Raw genomic sequence first — 20872 nt, 5'->3', positions numbered from 1 at the left:
TGGGGACATGCGGGAGTCATGGGAACCTGTGGGGACTGTAGGAACACACAGGGACTGTAGGAATATGTGGAAGCCACGGGGACACGCAGAGACCGGTGGAAACCATGTGGAGCCGGGGGAGCCGCAGAACTCAGAGCCGTGAGGGTGGGAATGGCGGGGGCCGGGAACGTGAGGGGACGAGGTGGGGAACAGGAATGCGGAGTGATGGAGGCTGGGAATGTGATGGGATGGAGGCGGGCAACGGGAATGCGGCGGGCGGGCCCCGCTCCCGGCGCCGCCTCCCCTCACGCAGCTGAGGGCAATGGAGGGCGGTGAATCCCCCGCCGAGCCCGGCTCGGGTGGGTGTCGAGTGCCTCTCTAAAGCCCTCCAGCACTGCGATTTTTCCTTCATAAACTCGAGCTTTGCCTCGCAGGGCCTGCCAGGCGCTTCCCGGTAGCGGCGGTGGAGGAGATCCTGAGGGATGTGGTGGGGAGCGCCCTGAGGGAGCGGCGCTACGAGCCGGGGCCGTGCCGGGAGGCGGCCAAGGACATCGCCGAGGTGGGACGGGGACGGGACACTTGTCCTCGTGCCTCCATGGGGTGCCCCAAATAGCACCCTAAAATGCCGATAAAAAGTGTAAGATAAAGGCTGGAGGCGGCTGTCGGGGTGCCGGCAGGGGTTGCTCGGAGGAGGATGCAGACCTAGGCGAGTTAGTTAATGGATTTACAGGCTGGTTTGGGTTAGAGAGACCTTAAAGCTCATCCAGCCTCAGGGACACCTCCCACTGTCCCAGGCTGCTCCAGCCCCAGTGTCCAGCCTGGCTTTGGGCACTGCCAGGGATCCAGGGGCAGCCACAGCTGCTCTGGGAATTCCTGTGCCAGGGCCTGCCCACCCTGCCAGGGAACAACTCCTAATTCCCAATACCCCATCCATCCCTGCCCTCTTGTCAGTTCAATACCATTCCTCCCTGCCCTGCTGTAAATCCATCCCCGTGTTTGAACACGTGTGGACTGAATCTGTTTTTCTCCGCAGGTCGTTAAGGCACGGGTCAGAGCGCTGGTGGTGCCCAGGTACAAGATCGTGGTGGTGGCACACATTGGGCAGCTGGGCGGGCAGAGCCTGCAGATCAGCAGCAGGTGCCTCTGGGACCCCGAGAGTGACACGTTTTCCTCCTATGTGTTCAAGAACACCTCGCTGTTTGCCGTGACAAATGTCTATGGTGTGTATTTTGAATAGGGAGGTAGTCGAGTTTAACAGCAGAGAAATTAATATTCAGCCTAACTCTTCCCGGCTCTGTTGTTGAAAATATCTGTGAAGGACCGAGGTACTCTCACCTGCTTTGAAATGTGAGCCTTTGGGTGAGTGGAATAAGGGTCTTTCCCAGAGTTTTCTCTGGGAAGTGGCTTACTATGACATAGTTTGGCAGCTGATTGCTGCTTTCAGAACTTGCTCTGTAGGGGAAATATTTTCAGAATATTGCCTGGAAGTAATGTTTTCCCTGTTCTCCTCCAGAAGTATTTGGATTAGGGAATAAACCATGGGTTTTGCCTGCCCACTTCTGGGGCTGGTACTGATGGTCCTAAGTCTCTCCTGGTGCAGGCATTTCCCACCAAAGTGGGGTCTGGCTCACCTTGCTCTGAATCTGAAACCAGACTTTTTGCTGCCCCTATTTCCCAGCTGAAACCTGCTGTTAGGTATTCCTGAGTCAGAGAACAAACCTATCACGAGCTGCTTATTTTATTACGTTTTAGGTGCAAAGCTGAAACCACAACAGTAGTTAGTTGGGAAGAAATACTTCATGTGCTCATGACTAAAAGTTTAACCCACTGTAAACTGAAATGCACACAACCTGAAGCCACTTGCTGGTGTGCGCTGTGACATTTAACACCCAAAAGCTACAATTAAAGAACACAGCTGAAAGGACCGTGGTTTATGTCATGATTATTTTAATCCCTGGCAGCTGTGACACCGAGCTGCTGCGTTTCAGCACAGGGAGCTGATCTCTGTCCTGCTGCAGCCCACGTTGCAGCAGGATGTGGCGAGCAGCGTGGCTGCCTCACGCTTGTTGAGCACAGGAACCTTGCTGGTGTTTTGCAAGTCTTGCTCAGGTTTGACGTCCTGGGGTTCTTCTCTGTGGATCCCCAGCCTTGGCTCTGGGTGTGGTGAGAAGTCAGCGTCACCCTCGTGCGGGAAATGCTGGGGGTTTTCACTCTCTGTGGCAGGAAAATGAGAAGCTAAAAGTCCTGAGAAGATGAGTAATTCATGCTTTTTATCTTTACTAGAAAGCCAGACCAAGCTACAGCCAGGGAGCTGAGTGTTGCCCTCTGGTATGGGCACCCATCATGGACTCCTCACTGTGAGGAGCAGTCTGTGATCAGTGTGGTAAAACTGAGGAGTTCAGGGATTTATGTTGAAGAGTCCTGTGGTGCCTTGAGTCTTACACTGTATTTCCTTCTCCAGGAAAAACTGATTTGATGTGTCAGAGGCTCTTGCCCAGCACGTTCAGCTGGATCTGGTGGGTTGCTGAATTGCAGGTGTTGCATTAAGGCATCAGCTACCCCAGAGTTCTGGGAGTTCCACAGAAATGCCAGTCCAGCTGCAGTTGAAGCACCTCAATACAGCTGGGCCTTGTGCAGTCTGTAAAGGTGTAGCAGTTCTCAATTTTTAAAAGCAAGGCTCTTCAAAAGATTTTGGGGAGGGAGTTGCCCATGCTACCACTTCTGTATTTGTTTAAAGCTGCTGCTACAAGAGAATTTTCCAAAAATGCAGATGTAGGAAGTGCAGAAAGCCTCTGTTGCTGTCATCTGCCTCTGTTATTTTATTGTTCCCTATTTATTTTAACCAGAGTACAGATTTCTGGCTGTGCATGTAATGGTTCCATTTTCTGACTATCAAATCCAAATCTTCTGAGTATCAAGAAATATGCTAGTAAGTATAAATATACACAAAAGCATGTGAGAGCAGATATTCAACATGTTTTAATGACAAAGTTTTGTAAGGTTTCTGGTTTCTAGTGTGGAAAGTGAGGACCACAGCAAGACACTTGCACTGACTTCAGCAAAACTTGCCACTGAAATGAGATAGCAGAGAGATTTTCAGTGATAGCCTTGCCTTGGATCCTGTTCCTCAGGAGAGCTTGGAAAATCTTGGTCTGAATTATTTTTCTTTAGCAAAACAGCCCAGGAATGTGAGCCAAACAAGCTGCGAGGAGAGGGAACACGAGCACATCCCCTGCTGGGGGGTCGGAGCTGCAGGGATTGGGGGGAGCAGGGGGTGTGCTGCCTGCCAGTCCCCTGGGATCCTCTGGGATCCCCGGGATGCGGGGCAGGCCGGAGTGCCGTGGCTGTACTCACCCCGCAGGTCGCGGTGCCTTCTCCAGCGCGAGCCGCCGCAGGTGAACACCACGGCTCTGATGAAGTCTCTCCCGCAGAGCCTCACCTTGTTCCCTTCCCCTTTCCCTTCCCGTGCCAGGAGCAGGAGGACAAGGCAGCCCAGTGCCAGCAGCGTGCCCCTCATGCTGCCGACTTGGTGCTTCCCAGCTGGGTGTGGGCAGGGCAGGAGGGATGAAGTGGGGAATTCTGCCGGAGCCTTCCCATTTATACTGACGGTCTGTCCACTCCACCGGGTAACAGCTCGCTCTGAGGGTGGCAGTGTTTGCTAAAAACAAATAAACTGCTTGTTTCTGGTCATGTTTGAAGTGCTTTGGGATCTCGGTCAGGTATGAAAGATTTCTGAAGTCTGCGTAGCTGCTTCACTGGGAACACCTGAGGTGTGACCGTTTATGGGGTATGGCTGAGGTGGATGCAGTTAGTGTGTGTTCTGCCAGAACAAAAGGGTGTTTGTGATGTGGTTTGCTCTCAGTCGGTGTGGTGTCTGTGTTCCCCACACAGCCTGATGCCCAGTCCTGACTGGGATCCTTTTGTGTTGGGGATCCCAAAGAAAAATGGAATGAACTCTACCCCATGATGTCTGTGTCGTGCACCTCCTCATTCCCCACCCTGGTCACTGCTAACTGTGGATGCTTGTGGGGAAACTCTGCCACTGCCAAGCACTGCTGAGAAAATCCACTCCAGAGAGGTTTGTGCCAAATGTTGGTATCCCAACCAGGATTCCCAGTGTGCCAAGAGACAGGACACGATCCTGCAGCACCTGGAGCTGAGTCTCTGCTCTGGGAGCAGAGCTTGGTTCTGAGTTATTGGTTCCTAATGTTGGCTTTGGTGTATTTACGTTTCTATAAAAAATCCTTGCAATAAAATGCCTCTAGGAGGAAATTTCTGAGTTATATGGTCAGAAATTCCATGTTTAAGGACAAAATACATGAGGAACTTTGGAGATCTTGAGCCCTTCCTAGCACCACAAGGATTTTCCAGCACCATAAAGTTCCAGGTAATTGATTTTCACTGTGTGCAGGGTGGGTTATGATGTGTTACAGAAAGCTTGTTTTTTAGCAGTAAGCAAACAGTCATGGGCATGAATGGAAAATACAGGGTGTATTTTGGTCAGATTTATAATAATGATTAACAAATGATTCACCTTAACGAGTGTCTTTCCTTGAAACACAGCAAGATGAATTTTATGTCAGGGGGAAGTTTGCCTGTCCCCTGTCAGGTGTGCAGCACACAGAAGGAAGTGGATGTTAATGCAGCACAAATGATCCTTAATTCAGTGATGTGTTTGAGTGCTGGGTGTTTATTGTCAGGATAATGAGAGAGGCTGCATGTTCTGGATCTATAAAATACAACTTTCCATACGTAATGTGCTTGGCAGCAGGGCTACAACTTGTGCTTAATCACTCCTCTGGAGATGCTCCCTGTTTCCTGTGGGCAGGAAGTGCCTGGAAATCACCCAGCTGGGTATTTTTTTCTGTTTCTTCTGCTCTGCCCCCCCAAAAAAGCCAGCCTAGGCAGCCAAACACTGCCTGCTTTCAACCCAAGGAGGAAAGACTTTGGGGGAAAAGCAGAAAGGAATAAAGGCATGAGGAGAAAACACTATGGAGACCTTTCCATGATCAGGATTCCAGAGAAGGCCACCCATGCACAAGCACTGATGGTGCAATGCAGGGACTTCCAGGAGGAAATCGAGGCCTTTTGAAAGAAGTTTCTAAGCAGTGCGGCTTCAAAGAGAAACTTTATTGACTAAGAAAGATAAACTGGTTATGTTCACACTACAACAAGTGTTTCCTGAAGGAGAAGGGATAGCAGCTACTGCTAAACAGCTCCAGCAGGAGCAACAATGTCATACAAGGAGCCAACCTGGAAAACAAGAGCAAAAAGAGCTGATTGTTCTGTGGAATTCTGTTAATGCTGGAAAATAGCACTTTTTGGCAGGCCAGGTTGGGTTGAATTTGTGCTGTCCTATTTGGCAGCACGCAAACATTTATCTTGTTTGTAAAGGAAATTAATTTCCAGTGGTGTGGCAGCAGGAGAGCAGGAACCACCACCATTTAACCCGGTGGTGGAATTGTGATCCCACCTATTGCAGTATTGCCTAGCTGGGTGTTTCCCAGCTGGGGAATGAGCCCAGGCCCTGTGAGCACAGCCATACCTGGTCGGTGCTGGGGACAGCCAGGCTGTGCAGCTGCCACACGCCCACCTGGCCACAGCTGTCCCCCAGGAGCAGGCACTCGGCGTTCCTGGCAAACAGCAGGGAGCTGAGGTTCCCTTCAGGGCTGGCAGCACAGGAGAGCACGGGGTCGAAGCTGCAACCCAGGAGTTAATGGGTACCATGCATTTGTCAGCTGAAGGGCTGCACATTTCACCTTCTGTGTTCTAGGTTATCTCAGAAATTGGGAAGTGAGGCAGTGCTTGGTTTGGGCTCTGCCTGCAGAAAAATCCCAGCTGCTGTTAACTAAGATATCCTACTTGCCTAAAATCTGTGCTAACCTGGAGAGTGGTCGTTAATATTTTTATAGACGAATAATTTGCAGGATGTGGCAGGGCTCTGGATCCACCAGGGCTTCACACATGTCAGTAACACAAAACCCAAAGCAGTGGACAAGGTCACAGGTACCTGAGTCATCTCAACTTCAGACCATCCAATCTTTACCAAAGTAGCTCAGTTTTGTTATTTTTCCTTCTAACTCTGCCACAATTTCTGCAGAGAAAGGGCACTTTTACACTTTATCAGCTCCAGGAGGCATCCAGCCCCTTCTCTTCTCACCCCATATCTCTGGTAACCACCATCTGCTTTTACACAACAAATATTTCAAAATGCAGTGGTTTGAGCAATAATGATCTGATAAAAACACTGATGAGGTAACAATGTGTGACAATCAAATTTCAGACTCTTCCTTGAGAAGAGTCATTACTCACATGCTGACACTCAGATCCCAAATCTCCACCCTCTTCTCATTCACTGCTGCGAAGATGAGGGCTGATTTTGGAGCCCACTTGATGTCGTGAACAAAAGCTGTGACAGAAGTGAAGGTTAAAAGCGGGGTGGGGGAATCCCTGTGCCACAAAAGGATGCTCCAGTCTGCAGAGCAGCTGAGGAACATGTCTGTGCTGGAGGGATTCCAGGCAACTTTGTACACAGGGCCCTGTTTGGAGAGAAACAAACCAGAACTTGGTGTTGCTGCAGGGCTACAGGATCTCTTCTAGAGCTACCCAGCCTTCCTCCCACAGGTAAGACTATTTAACTCTACAGGACAATCAGATTTCTGATTGCTGTCTTAAAATAAAGCCAGAGCTAAAGCTTTAAAACAGTTTATAGTACCAGTTTTAATAAATTACTTGAAAAAAACCTGACAGCACAGAAAGTAATCCTGCAAGACCATGATGCTTTATGCTATGGGAATTCACTCCTAATATAAGAAAAGATGTTTAGGTATCTTTTGTTGCAGATAAAATATAAGCAAAGATGACATTTTTGAGTTGAGCAGTTCCTGCTGTCCTTGTTTACAGTGTCACTCACCTTATGGCCTCTGTATGTGCCCAGAATCTGCTCCTTGCCTGAGCAAGAGCAGCAGTAGATGTGGCCCTCTTCTGTTCCAGCAAGAAAAATATCAGTATCCTGAAAGAAAGGGAAAAGTAGCCTAGGTTGGATGAATTTATCACTCCTGCAGAAGTCATCCAGGGCTGGAGGAGTTGAGAGCCAAGGAGGAGTTCCTGTGAGTGGTGGGGAAAGTGGAACCACAACGTTGCACATTTGCTGGGTGTGTTCTCCACCAATGCACAACGTGCTGGGGTTTGACTCCTGAAAATCTTGGGTTTTCAGCAGTCCACGTGGAAAATGCATGAAGTCTTTGAGTGCTCTGTGGAGGAAGGACTCAGCTGAACGAAGAGAAGCTCAGCTGAGTCCTGGATGTGGGAGGTGTTGGACAAATTCTCCCAGCCTCGGCCATCACGCAGAGGGAAATGGCCCTGAGGCTTGCCCAAGGAAATGTGAGTAACGTGGCTGGGAGTGATGCCTGAAGTTTGAGCTTATTTACCTATAAATCCATTTCCCACAATTCTGTATTGTATTGGTGTACAACTCTGCACTTCATGTAAATGTTAGCAAGCTCTCCTCACAGCTCAGGCACACAGAACAATCCTTTTCCAGCCCAGAACCAAGGACACCACTGCAGCTTCAGCCCAAAAAGAGCAAAAACAGTGAATGGAGGAGAGCAACCCAGGAGGGTGGGACTGCATCACCTGGGGCTGGAATTGGGCAATGAACCCGAATATGGAAATGGACCAAAAAAGCGTGGTCCATTTCCAGATTGGGGTTAAAAAAGTGGGGTTATAAAAGTGTGAGAACTTGTGACTCAGGGTCCATCTTGGGTGGAGCCATGGCCAGGCTCTTGCACTGCCCAGGTGTATCTTTGAGGCCTTTTAATAAATCCCTGCTTTATCCTCTAATACTGCCCAGCCTCTGTTCCAGGCAGCCTCCCTAGGCATCAGGAGGACAGGGCTTATTTCACCCATTTGGGGTAAACCTTAGTAGCTAAAACGGAATTTATTTAAAAATTAATATGCTTCAAATAGCAGTGCCAAGTCCCTGGCCAGCTCCCATTAAAGCAGCTCCAGCTGAGCATCCCACCTCTGCTGCAGAGTTTTCCTGGCTAATACTTGGGCCAGGATGGGCTTTCTGAGCCTACCTCTGGATGGAAGTCGAAGCACATTCCAGCTGCCTGTTGTGATATGGGACCTTCACTTTTCCTTTCTCTCTCAGCTGGTATTTTTTTCTTCCCACTTTCTGTTCGCTTGATTTGCATCACATCTGTGCAAAGAGCGGGAGGCTTTGTCAAACAGGAGTGAGGAACTCGTGCTGCTCTGGGATGCCCAGCAGCTCTGAGATGTTTTGTGGGATAACTGGTGTAAAGAATGCCAGCTGGAATCAGGGGGAGCAGTTTCAGGGGCTCACCAGAGCAATCCAGCCTTTGCTGAATGAACCACTGGGTCATTCGCCCATCTCCTGAGATACACATCAGCCTCTCTTCCTTGTCACCTGCTGTTGCACCTCTGTCCTGTTCCACCCACCTCAGCTGCCACACAGGACCTTTGTGTTTATTTAGGGATGCACTGGGACAAAAAAATACTCGTGGTAAATCATAGATGAGCAAAGACAAGACAACACGTTTGAAAAACAATTAAGCTTACACTTTGTAATGAGCGTTAAGTCTTACAACGGAGATGTTTAGCTTTTCCTTTTAAAAAATGGTCTGAACATTGGTTGTTTTGTCCAGGAGAATGTTTCCTTATTAAACACGTTTGATAATCAGTTTCAGGGTACCACGAAATCAGTCTGCACCTTGTAGGAGAGACCTGGGGAGCTGGCCTTAGGGCAGGTGCTTCCCTCATCACCACCCACCCCCACTCTATTTTCTTCTCAATTCCTGCTCACCCCTGACTTTTATTGATGCTCTCTCCATTTTTGACAAGAGGGATCAGAGAGCAAGCACCAAAAGCCACCCTTGGTGTGCCGTACGCATTTATTACCCAGGGCTGGAATGTCCCCGTCAGCACACGGAATATGAATCATAAATGGATAATTTATGGGGTTAAGAGCTGCAGCTCCTCAGAGGGTGAGGGACTGGCAGAAGTAGTCCTCCAGGGAGGAGCAGCCCAGGCTGACCTGCTGTCCAGCAGCGCGGCGTCCCCGCGGCTCCGCACGTCGTAGACGGCCACGCGGCCGTCGGCCGTCCCCACTGCCAGCAGGTTGGGGCTGCCCAGGGAAAAATCCACAGCGGTGACGCCGTGCTCGCAGCGGAAAATGCGCTCTGGCCACTGCCAGGAGAGAGCACAGACACCTTCTGAGCTGGGTTATTAGCTACCTCTCTTTTCTTAGTGCCGGGCAGCTCGAGTGATGGCGGCCACAGGGACCAGGAGTTCTGACTGACACCGTGTGTTTCTTGCTACAGCTGATAAAATTAGGGAAAAGGTAAAGATATGACGCTGGAAAATAAGTTAGGTGAGGCTACTCCAAAGCAAACACATAAAAATATCCGTGGTGACAGCAGGGAATCGTGAGAGTGTTTGGTGTGGCAAAGATGCATCTAAGATTTGCCTCTGCCTGGTTTAAATTAGTCTGATGCAGTTTTAGCCAAGAGAAGTTTGTAGTAGAAATCAAACTGAAATGTTGTCATTTATGGCAATCAGAATTTTTTTATTTTGGGACACTTTGTAACTGAGATTTCCAAATTATTTTTTTAATGGCTGGTTTTAAAAGGATCCCTTTTCAGATGGATCTGCAGAGGTGTAAATGCTACATCTATGAAATCTCCTCTTTTACTGACAGTGCTGTGAGAAGCTAGAGTAAGTAATTGTAGCTAAAAGGGAAATACAGCAGAAATTGTCCAGAGAAAAGCAGATTGCAGGAAAAGCAAACAAAAGGGCTCGTTACCATGGGGTTCTTCAGTGACCAACAGCAAGCCAGGCCTTTCTTCTGATCCCGAGAAACAAACTCCCTGTAACCAACTGCCAAGAGATCCTGCAAGCACAGAGCAACAGCAACGCCTCAGTTCCACCTGCAGCTCAGCAGGACATTTCCAAAGGCACCTTTGTGCCTGGAATAGCAAAGCTTCTGTCCTGTGCAGGAGATACATTGTTCTGTAATCATATTTTAACGTGCATTATTTAATGGAGTGCTTCTAATTTTCCCTCTCAGGCTTAGCTGTAAAAGGAGCTTCAGAGAGCACCTCAAACTCTTGGCTTTTAGCTTTCCACAATCCAGTGAATTCCCTTAATTCCTTTTCATAGGCAGAAGAAAAAAACAGCAACGTTTAGCCTTCAGCTTCAGTAATTTTTCTTTTCTTGCACTCAACAAGTAGTTTGTGGAACTCACATTTTAAAAGCAGCTGACTGTTTGCCCTGCATTCTAAGACTGAAGTCTCTAAATGTGTTCAACTTTTTAATATCTGGACATCTGGTGCACTAAAAGCATGAAATGGTCTTTATTTTCTCTCTTTTTTTCCCCCTCACTGGGCTTCTGTTTCTCATCCTCAGCTGCTTTTACCTCTCTTCCATTCATTATTTTTGTTTAATAAGTGAGTTCTGGTAGGAAGACAGAGCTTTACATGACCAGACTTGGGAAGCTTTGCCTTCTGTGCTGTTATTGTGCACCTTACCCTTAAATTTGGAGGAATTCTGCTTTTTTGGGAGGTTCCTGTTAGAGACAAAGACGTGGTGTCTCAACTACCACAAATAAATCCCATCAATGATAACAAAGTTTAGCAGCAGGGCTTAAATTTCAATTTTGGAACAGACCAACGTCTATGAACATTGGTGCTCAGGGTAAACTGGAGCAATTAATGAAATTCTGGGCCAATTAAAGCTGTGATTTGTAGGGAAGGCCTATAGATTAAAGCAGCAAGAGTGAGGGACTGGATCCACTTTGAGATGCAGCCCAGGATCAGGAGTTTACTGCCAGCCCCAGCTGCTTGTGGCCAGCTCAGGCAGGGTTGGTGGACTCACAGGGTTCACTTTGTTCCAAGCCATGCTGCTCACGCTGCGACCCCTGGTTAAATCACACCTGTAGGACCACAGCTGCTCCAGCCTGGGGCCTGCCCCTTCTGCTGGGCTTGCATCTGCCTCTGCTGCTGCCTCCTGCTTCTCCTCATCCTCCTCCTTTTCATCTTCGTCCACCTCAGTGGCTGAGGTAACAACGGGTTCTGAAATGCACAGATGGACAATCTGAGTGGAAACATTTCACTTAATTATAGGTATAATTATATATATATATATATTTATTTATTTATATATAATTAGATATATATCTTTTATATATTATATATATAAAATATATACAATATAATATATATTTTTATATATTTAAATATATATATTTATATATATTTAAATAAATATATATATTTATATATATTTAAATAAATATATATAACCTATGTAATATAACCTACATTATTATCTATAACCTATATTATTATATTATCATATTATCTATAACCTATATTATTATAAGTTATATGTTACTCCAATTATTCACACCTGAAGAAAACTTTGCCCTTCCAGCAAATATTTTGCAGGGGAAAAAAAAAAAAAAAAACCAAACAGGAAAATAAGGGAAGATTTGAGGAATTAAGACATCCTGACTTGTAAAACTGTGACTAAAATTGGCTGGGGACAAAGCAGACAGCTGGATTGGGCTGGAGTGAGCCAGGTCTGCTGCAGGTGGGTTTGGCTACCCAGGCAAAAGTGAGGAATTTCTGTGGAAAATGAGGAATTTCTGGCTGGAAAGAGGATACTGAGCAAGGAACAAACCTATGAGGACAGGAATCTGCCGATAAACTGCGAGTTTGGGTTGGAAAATGTTCTCCATGAGAATCCTCTCCATGACAACCAGATCCTGCTGCAGCTTTGCTGAAGTTAAGATTGCTCCTGAGTGGCATTCCTGCTCCTCGGGGCTCCTGGCAGGAGCAGCACTCTCTGCAATGGTGATGGAGAGAGCTGAATTACAGAATCCTGGGATATTCCAAGCTGGAATGGATCCACGAGGATCCTGGAGACCAACAGGCCCATACTGCATGATAAGAGATAATTGGGATAGAAATGAGCATGATAAAACTTCACACAGAAACATCAAGGGATAAGAATTTTCCTTCCATCTGCAAATAACAGAGAATTTTAAAAAATACTTTTACTGAGGATTTTTTCTTCCTATAATTTTCTTTTCTTATAATTTTATCATCTTATCATCTTTTCTTATTTTAATTTTCTTATCTTTTTCAGATACTTCTGGAATTTTTCCCAAATGGTGTTTTGCTTCTACTTTTTAAAGTGAGTACTAGCAAACCTTGTCCCTGAGTATTTATCTTTATTTAAGCTGATTTCTGATGGCAGTGTGCAGAGAAGTGCAGCCCTGCCCAAGGTTCTTCAGCAAACTCTCTTGCAGGAGTCCAGGCAGTGTTTTTCAGGAAGTTTTCCCCAGAAATCCCAGGGATGTGCCTGGTTTAGGAGGATGAGAACAGGGGAAATGGGAAATGTTACCTGTGGCAGAAGGGACAGCCTCAGGCTGACCCTGCCCTTCAGCTGTGGGAGATTTGCTGCTTTTCTCTGCTGGGGATTTGGGCTCTTCTGTCTCTGCAGGTTCTGTTCCTGAGGCATCCAGTGAACTGTCCAAATCCCAGGGAGTCACCACTGTCCCTGGGAATGAATTCCCTGTCACACAGGGCTCTTCTTTGGGTACATTATTGCAGGGAGCTTCCCACACCCCAGCTCTGCTTCCAAAGCTCTTGGTATTTAAACTGATATCTTTCATTTAATCTTTTACAAATTTACAGAAAAGGTTGCCTGTGCTTAACAGCAATCATTAAAGCAGATAAAATAACTTTAAAGCTCCTCCTGTTGTGTGACTGCTGCAGGTCCATCAGGGATTTTTGGGGTGTAGCTCCCCTTGGGCAGGGTCAGCTCCCACCCAAAACTTGCCTTGATGTGCTCAGGGGCTGGAATGAGCCCTGCTGATGCTGCAAAAAGTGGCAAATAGCTTTTCAAACCAGATTATTATCTACTTTTGGGGTTTATTCCCTCATTTTACATACACTAACACAAAGGAAAAGTGTTTGGAACAGCATTCCCTGTAAATTTTTTGGCCTCTTACACACAAAAACAACATCCTCTGGGAGAGTTAATAACAATTTTATTGCAATGGATTCACTGTTCCAGCATTAAATTCAAGATTTAGGAGGGGCAGAGAAGGCCAGCACAACCCACACTGTCCTGCCTGAACTTAAAGCTCTGGAAGTGGAAATTGAGGGCACATCTGCTCAGAGATGGGAGTAAAAAATGCCTTTTGTCAGTCCCCTGGCCAGGTTACCTTTCTCTGCCACGGTGATGGAATCACATTGCACCTCCTTGGTTTTGGCAGCTCCAGAGATGGTTTGCACGATTTTTTCTTCAAAGTACTCACTGCCAATTTTAGCCTCGCAAATCTCTGTGTAAATCTTATTCCTCTCCCTGGGAAACAAAGGAAACACTGCCTGGTGAGTCCCTGGGAAGTTCTGCCTGGAATTCTCAGTGTCTTTAACAAGGAGCTGATCAGGACAGGCTTCTCCACGTCTTCAGTGTCCTGCTTTTTGGATTGCTGGATGAAATTTCAGCCTTTGTATTATTCAGCAGCTCGTCCTGATCTTTGTGATGCAGGCCAGTGGAGAACAGAGCCCAAAAAAAGCAAAATTCCCTCCTCCAGCTGCCCCTGAACTTTGGGGAGCTCGGAGTTCTCACAGCTGGGAGTGAAAGGCAGAGCACCAGGAGACAGAAGGGAAACCTCTCCTCTTGTGCTTCAGCATTCCCACCAAAGCCCTGGCAGCCCAGGGAGGACCTGCCTGCTACCTTTAACTCTTCTTAATTAATAAATAATTAGAAGCTACCCACAAGAATCAGTGCAGCAGTTTGGAATGTCTTACTGCTTTCGTGAAAATCAAATAGTCACCCTCCTCCACCCCTGGATTTTCCTAAGCTGCCATCGTTTTCCAGTGGAAGGGAGGAAGGATTGCACCCAGAACAGGGAGCTGCAAGAAATGGAGGTTTGGCACTCAGAGAAAAGGGTGCCAGCTGTGAAAAACCTGTTTATTTTCTTGTGAAAATGTAAAAAGTTTCACAGGAGATAAGGAACACAGAGTAAAGATTGGGGCTGGGTGCATCTTGGCACTCAGCCGAGAGCACACTTATTTTTGGAGATAGCTTTTAAATATTTTTCCCATTACATTAGCTTGTTGTATATTCATAAATAATCATGCAGAGTAAACTTCTTCTTTAAACTAGTTTACACATTCTGAGAAATGTTTAGTGTGGTTCCTCTTCGGTTCTACTTTTATATAGCACCTGTGTTTTTGATTGGGGCTGGGTGCATCTTGGCACTCAGCCGAGAGCACACTTATTTTTGGAGATAGCTTTTAAATATTTTTCCCATTACATTAGCTTGTTGTATATTCATAAATAATCATGCAGAGTAAACTTTTTCTTTAAACTAGCTTACACATTCTAAGAAATGTTTAGTGTGGTTCCTCTTCGGTTCTACTTTTATATAGCACCTGTGTTTTTTGGTTGTGGCTTTAGGTTTTTTTATTGTCATTTCTATATTTTTATTTATTTAAATATTTATTGTATTATTTTATTAATTTTGGCTCTGGCCCACACTGTCTTTAGGCAGTGAGTGCTGATTGTTGGTATATTTGTAGGAGCTGTCTTCTTTATGTGTTCATTGAATGTTATTTCATCTAAGTAGGTATTTTAACACAAGTATGCTGATATCAACTATGTCACTACTATTAAGTAGCTTAATTAACATAAAATAAAAATAAAATAAAAACTATAAAAATAAAATTAAAATTATTGTATATTTATAGCAATATATAATATATAGCAATATAAAAATTTATTAAAATATATAAAGTATATATAGAAATACATGAAAATATAGTATTAAAATATATACTGCTATAAATATATACAGCAATATAAAAATATAATATATATTATATATATAGCAATGTATATAAACAAAAACTATATCCTTAAGCAAATTTATTTTAACACTACATATATAAAATCTATTTAAACATTAGCAATATATATAAATATAAATATTATATATATAGAAATATATATATATATAAACTGTATCTTTAAGCAAAGTTATTTCAACACTATGTAGTGTATATAAAATCTATTTAAATATTAGCAATATATATAAAAATATATATATTATAATATATATTATATATATATAAATATATATGTAATTTTTGTATAAATGAAAACAATATATTTACAGCAAAGCTATTTTAACACTACACATATAAAATCTATTTCACTACACATATAAAATCTATTTAAATATTAGCAATATATATAAAATATATATATATTATAATATATATATAAAAATGTGAATATTATATATATAGCAATATATAAAAATAAAAACTGTATCTTTAAGCAAAGTTATTTCAACACTACACATATAAAATCTATTTCACTACACATATAAAATCTATTTAAATACTAGCAATATATATAAAATATATATATTATAATATATATTATATATATAAATATATATGTAATTTATATATAAATGCAAACAATCTATTTAGAGCAAAGCTATTTTAAGCCTACAGATATGAAATCCACGGAATGCTTGCAGAAGGCCAGTGTCTGCAGCAATATTTGTGACTCACAGCACCCTCTGGGCCTCCTGTGCCTCGGGGGACAGCAGGGCAGCGGGCAGCTCCAGCAGCCGGAGCGTGTCGGTCTCGGACAGGAAAATGTCCACCCTGTGCTCCAGCTCTGCCTCTGTCAGGGCTGCCTCCCCCTCCTCCTGCACGGCTGCAGGGGAACAAACGCTCCAAGTGAACAGAAACGTTCCTTCTGGAAACCAAACAGATCCCAGAATATAGAATTTCACATGTGAAGTGGCTGTTTGTTGGGGGAGTTCTTTACCAGACAAGCTCAGAGCTGGGTCTTGTTGAGGTTCTGTCTCATCTAAGGCGGGCTTGGTTGTTGGTGTGTTGCTGCCATGTGTCCTTCAGGGAGGAGAAACAAGCAGAAATTGTCTCAAAAAACTAAAAAAAAGTGCTCATTTTCTGGAGGTACTTTGTATTGTTAAGTATTTTTTTATGTATATTTGCTCCTGGTCGGAATCCCAAGCCCTGGGATTGGCCTTTGGAACAGGCAGCCTGGGAAACACAGCAGAAAAAGCAATCTGCATCTCAGAAATCAGTGTTTGCAGTTGGAATTATCAGTTGTAAATAATTACAGTCATTCCTTGCAGTTTGATCCTGCTGTGGCTCAGGGTTTTTCATTTAAAACACCAATAATTATTTCCTTTCTCTGCACGACTTAATTGAGTTTGTCAGCCCAAAGTCTTTGACTTTGTTTTTTCCCTCTGCGCTGGATGTTTGTAATTGAAAGTGCAGCAAAACATAATTTAGGAGTTTTAACTCCAAATTTTTTGCTTAAGAGCATTTTTGGAGATGGATGCACATAACCACACAGAGGTAACTTGCTTAAATATTATTAAAGCAGAGAATTTTTGTTATGTTAAACATATTTTGATCGTTGAACTGATATTTTTAATATTTTAATTTGATATTTTATAATTTTGCATAAGAGATTGCACTTACTAAATCTCACTAAAACAGATAAAATACTTTAAAATACATACTTTACATTTTAAAAAAATACTTATAATGCTTTATTTTTTTTTTAAATAAAACTTTTCTTGCCTGGCAGCATTTGGGTCTGGCTGGAAGAGGGGAAGTGGTGTCACATTCTTCCCTTCCTCATCAAAAACCTGGAGAAGAATTGAAATAATCAGGATCATTTCCCTGTGCTCCCAGCCCAGAACAGGGAAGGCACCTGGAAGGGGTTTGCATTCCTGCTTTCCTGCAGGACCAGCCCCAGTTTTTGGGATTCTTTGGGAAAGCCACACTCCTGTCCCTGTCACAGCCACCCTGCTCCTCCCCGTGCCTTCCCCAGCTCATGTATTCCATAACCACCTCCAAGGGTGAGTTACTGATTCTGCTCCATCCACTCAATTAACAGAGCAGTAATTAGCCAGGTGAGCAATCACACGTCTCTAAAGGCAGCGGTTGGAACATTTCGGTGCAGGAAGGTCGCCGAGGTGCTTCAGTGATTCCCTGGGGGGAAGATTCTGGATTTTGGGTGAAGACAGGAGCTTCAAGTCCCAGATTAGAAATGTGCATTATTGTCACATTGTCATCCCTGCAGGTGTCCAAGGCCAGCCTGGAGCACCCTGGCATGGCGGGAGCTGCCTGCCCTGGGAGGGATGGGCTTGGAGGGGCAACCCAACCATTCCAGGCCCTCCCACCATTCCCAACCCAACCATTCCAGGCCTTCCCACCTCTCCCAACCCAACCATTCCAGGCCTTCCCACCTCTCCCAACCCAACCATTCCAGGGTTTTTTTTCTTCCTACAGACTGACTTTGGGTTTTTCCCACTTCTCCCACCTTTCCCAACCCAACCATTCCAGGGTTTCCATGATCCTTCCTGCAGGTGGATTTGGGGCTCTTCCCACTTTTTGCAGGGGTGTCCCACCCAACCATCCCAGGCTTTCCACAGGTGGATTTTGGGCTCCTCCCACTTTTCCCAACCCAGCCATTCCAAGGTCCATGATTCTTCCTACAGGTGGATTTGACGCTCTTCCCACTTTTCCCAACATTACCGTTCCAGGGTTCCACGGTTCTTCCTACAGACGGATTTTGGGCTTTCCCCACTTTTCCCACCTTTCCCACCCCGACCACTCCAGGGTTTCTGAGATCCTTCCCTCAGACGGATTTTGGGTTTTCCCCACTTTTCCCACCTTTCCCAACACGACCACTCCAGGGTTTCTGAGATCCTTCCCTCAGACGGATTTTGGGTTTTCCCCGCTTTTCCCACCTTTCCCAACACGACCACTCCAGGGTTTCTGAGATCCTTCCCTCAGACGGATTTTGGGTTTTCCCCACTTTTCCCACCTTTCCCAACATGACCACTCCAGGGTTTCTGAGATCCTTCCCACAGACGGATTTTGGGCTTTCCCCACTTTTCCCACCTTTCCCACCCCGACCACTCCAGGGTTCCCCGGGGGTTTGGGCTCTCCCTGCCCCCCTCACCTGCAGAGCCCCCTGGCCGCCCGCCCCGGCCCCGCTCCGGGGGGCTCTTCCCAGGGAGGCCGAGGAAGCCGTGGAAGTTCTCCGGGAACTCGGGGCTTTGCTGGCTCCTGGCCACGCCCTGCAACCCCCACATCACAGTATTTATAAATATAAATGTCAAATATGATCAGCTATCATTTTATCACTTCTATTTATATATATATATTGCTGGATTTATAATATATATTTTATATTTATATTTTGTATTAGATTATAAAGGACTTAAACCATTTATAATAAAGGATTTTTACCATTTCTTAAATAATAGATTATATATTACCTAATATTTCAAAGGATGTAAACCATTTCTAATAAAGGATTTTTTACCATTTCTTAAATAATATAATAGAGTATGTATTTTATAGATATATATATAATCTATTATATATTTTAAAGGATGTGAACCATTTATAAGAAAGGATTTTTACAATTTCTTATATAGTACAACTTATTTTTAATAATTGCTTATAATTACTTATATATTAATTATATATTAGTTATATATTAGTTATATATTAGTTATTATCACTTATATTACTTATAAGTAATTACTTATAAGTAAATAAGTTGTATTATATAATACAACTTATTTTTAATAATTATATATTACTTATTACTTATATATTACTTAATTACTTATGTATTATTTATAATTACCAATTATTTTAAAGGATTTTAACGATTTTTAACCATTTATAATAAAGGGCTCTTATAATTGATTAAATATTGCCAATTATTTTAGGGGATTTCAACCTCTTACAAGAAAGGATTCTACTATTTCTTTTGTAATTTATTACACATTACTAGTTATTTTAAAGGATTTCAACCATTTATAAGAGAGGATTTTTACCATTTCTTATCTATAATAACTTATTATTTATTACTGATTATTTTAAAGGATTTTAACCAGTTAGAATAAAGGATTCTTGAAATTGATTATATATTGCCAATTATTTTAAGGGATCTAAACCACTTCATAATCAATATAATAATGTAATAAATAAAATATTTGTAACAATTTATTTATCATGAACTATTATATATTATGACATATTATAGAATGTAATTTGTTACATATTATAATTTATTATGTACTACCAATGATTTTAAGGGATATAAACCATTCAAAATTCAGGATTGTGGGATTGCAGCCATCTGTTGATTATCATTTATTATATATTATAATTTATTATATATTCATATTTATTAAAAAGGATTTTAATATTTTTAAGAGAGAAGTGCAGCCGTTTATTGTAATTTATTGTGTATAATAATTAATTACACATTACCAATTATTGTAAAGGATTTGCACCATTATAAATGGGGCTTTTGACTATTTATTTGTCATAACTTCTTATGCCTTGTAATTTATTAGAGAATGTAATTTATTATAGAATATAATTTATTATATACTACAATTCATTACCTATTACCCATTAATTTAAACATGTAAACCATTTAGAATAAAGGATTTTTGCCATTGATTTATTATGATTTATTACAGACTGTTATTTATTACATATTATAATTCATTAAATGCTACCCTTTGTTTTAAGGGATATAAACCCTTTATAATGAAGAAAATTTGCCACTGACGTAATTTATTAAATATAATTTATGATTACAGTATATAGTTTATTATATATTACAATTTATTTTGTATTACTAAGTGCTTTAAGGGATGTGATCCATTTATACTAAAGGAACTTTTCCCATTCGTTAATATAATTAATGCTGTGTTATAACTGGTTCTGTGCTACAATTTATCATCTCTTCCCAGGCATTTTTGGGTCTTTAAAGCTTTTTAATTCCAGTAACGCTGGAGCTTTAGGCCCGACCCGCTCTCACTCACCGCGGAGGCCGCGGCCCCAGCATGGCGTCGCGCCGTTACCGTGGCAACGCCGCCCAAGACGCGGCGCGGCCATTGGCCGCCAGCAAGGGCGCCGCCGATTGGTCGCTGCGCGGCGCGCGGGCCGCGCTGTGCTCGCGGCCGCAGCCCCGGGCCGTCCCCGGCGCCGGTTCGGGTCCCGCCCCCGCCCCGTGTCACCGAACCAGCGCTGCCCGCGCCCGCCGCGACACCGCCCCGCCGGCGGCTCGGCCTTCCCGCGGGGCTCTCACCCCTGAGTCAGCAAAGTCGCGCCCGCCGGTTCTTTCGGCGCCGCCCGCGGGGACCGTGTGAGGGTTGGGCATGCGGCTCCTCGGCGGAGGCGCCGGGCGCGCGTGAGCCGCGCGGCTCTGCAGCGGCACGGCCGGGGCCGCGGTGTCCTCGCTGTGACACAGCCGCCATGCCCGGCGGGCGCGCCGGGCGCTGCCCCGCGCCGGCCCGGGGACAGCGCTGAGGCGGGCAGGTGAGGCGGCGGGGTGCAGGGAGGACACGGTGAATGAGCGCCGGTTCCGGTCTTTGTTCTCTTTATTCGGGGTGGTGCTGCGGGTGTTGTGTGTAACGTAGAGCTGTTATTGTATCACTCGAGAGCCTCACGCCCAGCAAGAGCCCACTTCCCCGAGGACCCCCCCCGTTCGCCTCACGGCCGATGAGACACCCCCCGCACCTCTGCGGCTCCCCGCGTGAGTACGGCGGCCGCGGCCGGGCCGGAGGTGGGGAGCGGCAGCGCGGAGCTGGGCGGTGATGCGGGGCCGGGGGCACTCAGGGACCGTGAGGGGCCGCGGCGAGCGGAGCCTCAGCACCGAGCACCGGCCGCGGCGGGGCCCGGGCGTTGAATGAGCTCAGAGGGGGCGTGGCCTGCGCGTGATTGCCAGGTGAGGGGGCGGGATTTGTTCATTGAGTGACACGTGAGGG

At 44.7% G+C, this 20872-nt stretch overlaps 4 protein-coding genes across 6 annotated transcripts in view; 2 read left to right on the top strand and 2 right to left on the bottom strand.

Moving 5' to 3' along the window:
* Window positions 1-279: 279 nt before the first annotated feature.
* Window positions 280-1891, top strand: DYNLT5 (dynein light chain Tctex-type family member 5). The gene is made up of 4 exons (XM_041421314.1): window positions 280-338; window positions 414-538; window positions 1013-1199; window positions 1732-1891. The coding sequence occupies exons 1-4, from the start codon at window positions 302-304 to the stop codon at window positions 1755-1757; spliced, it is 375 nt and encodes a 124-aa protein (XP_041277248.1). The 5' UTR covers window positions 280-301; the 3' UTR covers window positions 1758-1891.
* A 72-nt stretch (window positions 1892-1963) lies between these two features.
* Window positions 1964-3639, bottom strand: INSL5 (insulin like 5). Its single transcript, XM_041421315.1, has 2 exons — window positions 3334-3639; window positions 1964-2193 (listed from the first exon to the last, which is right to left on the bottom strand). The coding sequence occupies exons 1-2, from the start codon at window positions 3494-3496 to the stop codon at window positions 1964-1966; spliced, it is 393 nt and encodes a 130-aa protein (XP_041277249.1). The 5' UTR covers window positions 3497-3639.
* Window positions 3640-5094: 1455 nt separating this feature from the next.
* DNAI4 (dynein axonemal intermediate chain 4) lies at window positions 5095-20080 on the bottom strand. The gene is made up of 17 exons (XM_041421307.1): window positions 19928-20080; window positions 18037-18154; window positions 16647-16714; window positions 15862-15944; window positions 15600-15747; window positions 13235-13374; window positions 12409-12564; window positions 11683-11847; window positions 10876-11072; window positions 9806-9892; window positions 9038-9189; window positions 8327-8484; window positions 8061-8182; window positions 6893-6991; window positions 6292-6518; window positions 5525-5678; window positions 5095-5232 (listed from the first exon to the last, which is right to left on the bottom strand). Exons 1-17 carry the CDS (start codon window positions 19948-19950, stop codon window positions 5188-5190), a joined length of 2142 nt encoding a protein of 713 aa, XP_041277241.1. The 5' UTR covers window positions 19951-20080; the 3' UTR covers window positions 5095-5187.
* A 175-nt stretch (window positions 20081-20255) lies between these two features.
* The window catches only part of MIER1 (MIER1 transcriptional regulator), a 37712-nt gene continuing 37095 nt past the window's right edge, over window positions 20256-20872 (top strand). The window contains exons 1-2 of one of the 3 annotated variants that reach the window (XM_041421313.1): window positions 20258-20423; window positions 20547-20640. Coding sequence is in view for 1 of the 3 variants with exons in the window: in XM_041421310.1 (XP_041277244.1) it covers window positions 20794-20832 (39 nt within the window). In the remaining 2 variants the exon portion in view is untranslated. Of the gene's footprint in view, window positions 20424-20546; window positions 20641-20735; window positions 20833-20872 lie in introns of those variants that run through there. The other 2 variants (XM_041421312.1, XM_041421310.1) reach the window with 2 other exon arrangements.

The sequence above is a fragment of the Onychostruthus taczanowskii genome, unplaced genomic scaffold, assembly GCF_017590055.1.
Source record: "Onychostruthus taczanowskii isolate IOZ18803 unplaced genomic scaffold, ASM1759005v1 scaffold7, whole genome shotgun sequence".
Taxonomy (NCBI): domain Eukaryota; kingdom Metazoa; phylum Chordata; class Aves; order Passeriformes; family Passeridae; genus Onychostruthus; species Onychostruthus taczanowskii.
The sequence above is the reverse complement of the archived record's forward strand: the minus strand, read 5'-3'. Positions and strand labels throughout refer to the sequence as shown.